The 2356-nt window shown below is 39.0% G+C and overlaps 1 protein-coding gene across 1 annotated transcript; it reads left to right on the top strand.

Annotated features, from left to right (window-relative positions):
• The first annotated feature begins 884 nt into the window (after positions 1–884).
• On the top strand, positions 885–1984 carry si:rp71-45k5.2 (uncharacterized protein LOC560783 homolog). Its single transcript, XM_062435435.1, has 3 exons — positions 885–1040; positions 1129–1224; positions 1340–1984. The coding sequence occupies exons 1-3, from the start codon at positions 885–887 to the stop codon at positions 1982–1984; spliced, it is 897 nt and encodes a 298-aa protein (XP_062291419.1).
• The last annotated feature ends 372 nt before the right edge of the window (positions 1985–2356 follow it).

Raw genomic sequence — 2356 nt, 5'->3', positions numbered from 1 at the left:
GTGTGAATCCCCGTTTGATAAAATGGCAAATGGCAAACACATCAGGGTGAGTTTAAGAATGAACGTGTCACTTTGATGTAATTGGATCAACTTTGAATATCAGTAAATTACATTTTCTGGCATTTATGAAATGTTTGCTGTTTAAAGAACCATTCAAAATAACTATAATGTATGCAGTACTTTTATACATTTTAATGAACTATACATACCCACACTGTGCAATAACAGTAGCACAAGTATATGTTAATATACTTTGCACTTAATATATTTTATGTAACAGTCTGTTTTATAATCCATGTTGATCTGTCCTTTGACTGCTTAATTTTATTCTGATACATGTCCTGTGCCCTTTAAGGGTTCTGCAGAGACAATGGCCTATCTATAGTTTTTAAAATGAGCAATAATAATAATAATTCAGAGGAAAAAGTCCAAATTTTCTCAACCCAATCTGCAAATAAAGCTTAAAATAAAGTTGGGATAAGTGTCTCTGAGTGTCCATATGGAAAAATTAAAATTTTAAATTTTTCTAAATAATAAATAAGACAATGTTTGTACAACAACTTTGAATCTTGTGCTGTTCACTTTACAGGGAATAAGTGAAGAAAAGTCTTGGCTAAAGAGGTAGATCAGTCTCAGAGCATTCAGATAGATAATCAAATGACCTTTTGGAAATTAATTATCATTGTAATTGTTGGCTCCACCTCCCCATCGCTCATTGTCTTGAGAAAAGATCCTCATTAACCTGCAGTGCGCACCCTCTGATGTCCTTTTACCCCAACAGGACTTATAACCAGGGCTGAACACTTGAGATCCACATCTGCACTCACTGAGGTTGTGTTAGAACTGATCTGTGTGTGAGACTTGATTCTTCTCCAACGAACAAGATGCAGAACAGGACTGATAAGTTTGGAGCTCAGCTGCCTCTCTTTGCTCCAGCCAGCAACGCTCAGCGTGGCCCGTACAGGAAGAGCACCACCTACCTGGCTATGATTGCTGTTGTCCTTCGTGATGCTCCAGACAAAATGCTCACCTTTGCTCAGGTAAGACAGAATCATTGTTCATTCCCCGTCTTTGCCATATGAACAACAAATCATTTTAAAACCTAAATCTCAACTTGATGTTTTGCAGTTGATGGATAAGCTGGGGCCATTTATTATTGAAGACAGAAAATCTGCTGAGAACAGCATAAGAGTCTGTTTATCAACCAACAAATGTTTTGATAAGGTGAATATTTACATTATTACAAAGGCTTGCTATGTCAAATGCATATCATTATTTTATTCATAACTAACTGATTTCTGTCTGTAAAAGTCTGAACTCAAATGTGTTGTGTTTTCAGGTTCCAGTGACTCCTGACTCAGTATACAGCAAGAGAAACTATTGGAAACTGGACCTCAGTCAGATCACAGCAAAGATGGTGCATCGTCATTTCAAAGGAATCCTGGAGCTCTTCCCCGAGTTGTCCTCCAAACTGAAAACAGAGAACATGAGCAGACCATCAGAGTCCTGCTCAGCTCTCCACTCTCCTGAACCTGCAGCCTGTGGAACTGTTCAGATCAAATGTGAAGTGAAGTTCAGCAGCCCGTTCTCCATCGAATCCCTCCTGAAGAGAGAAAGTCCCTCTGCTCAAGCCTCTAAATCTTCTCCTCTGTCCAGTGTGCCAGTCAGAATGCAGCAGCAGCCTCGACCCACACACACACGAGTCGGGACAAAGAGGAGCTTCAGCTGGGACTGTGAGGAGCCTCTCCTGCTTCAGGCTTCAGCTGGAAGTTCCCCCATCTGCTCAGCAGGGGGAAGCACACACCATGGACTCAATGCTAACAGAGCTGCCAAGACCATCAAGAGGATGCATATGTGCACTGAGCCCTCATCCCCCGTCTACAGAAGAGTCAGTGCTGCTCCATATTTCACCAGCCCACACAGCAGTTACATCACTTATTCTGTACCCACATTTGCTCATGATGCTCACTGTTTTCGTTTGTAAAAATGTTTTCTACTAGGTCCAAATTGCACTTTTATATGTTTTATGTCGTGGCATGTACAGTTCTGGAAGATTTTTTTTAAAGATCAGACACAATGCTTTCAAATCATACAAAGCCCATAAATAATTGTCGGTGAGTCTTTTTTTTATTTAGTTAGTAGTAGTAATTTTAGAGTTAGACATTTCAGGTTAAAAGTAAATATATACATATATACACATCCTGAAGTTCTGCTTGATGGCCCCTCAGTGATTAATATTAGATATATTATTACTACTTTCTTGATCTAAAGCATTCAAACTAATATGTTTATGAACAGATCAACATTTCGTTATATGGCAATTTTATTCATATTTGTTTTAACAAGGAACGCTTTG

The sequence above is a fragment of the Scomber scombrus genome, chromosome 16 (assembly GCF_963691925.1).
Source record: "Scomber scombrus chromosome 16, fScoSco1.1, whole genome shotgun sequence".
Lineage (NCBI taxonomy): Eukaryota > Metazoa > Chordata > Actinopteri > Scombriformes > Scombridae > Scomber > Scomber scombrus.
This window is presented reverse-complemented; position numbering and strand designations above follow the sequence as displayed.

Coding starts and splice junctions, on each gene's coding strand:
- si:rp71-45k5.2 (XM_062435435.1), top strand. CDS start 885: ATGCAGAACAGGACTGATAAGTTTGGAGCTCAGCTGCCTCTCTTTGCT. Junction 1,041..1,128: donor AAATGCTCACCTTTGCTCAG/GTAAGACAGAAT, acceptor GATGTTTTGCAG/TTGATGGATAAGCTGGGGCC. Junction 1,225..1,339: donor CCAACAAATGTTTTGATAAG/GTGAATATTTAC, acceptor TTGTGTTTTCAG/GTTCCAGTGACTCCTGACTC.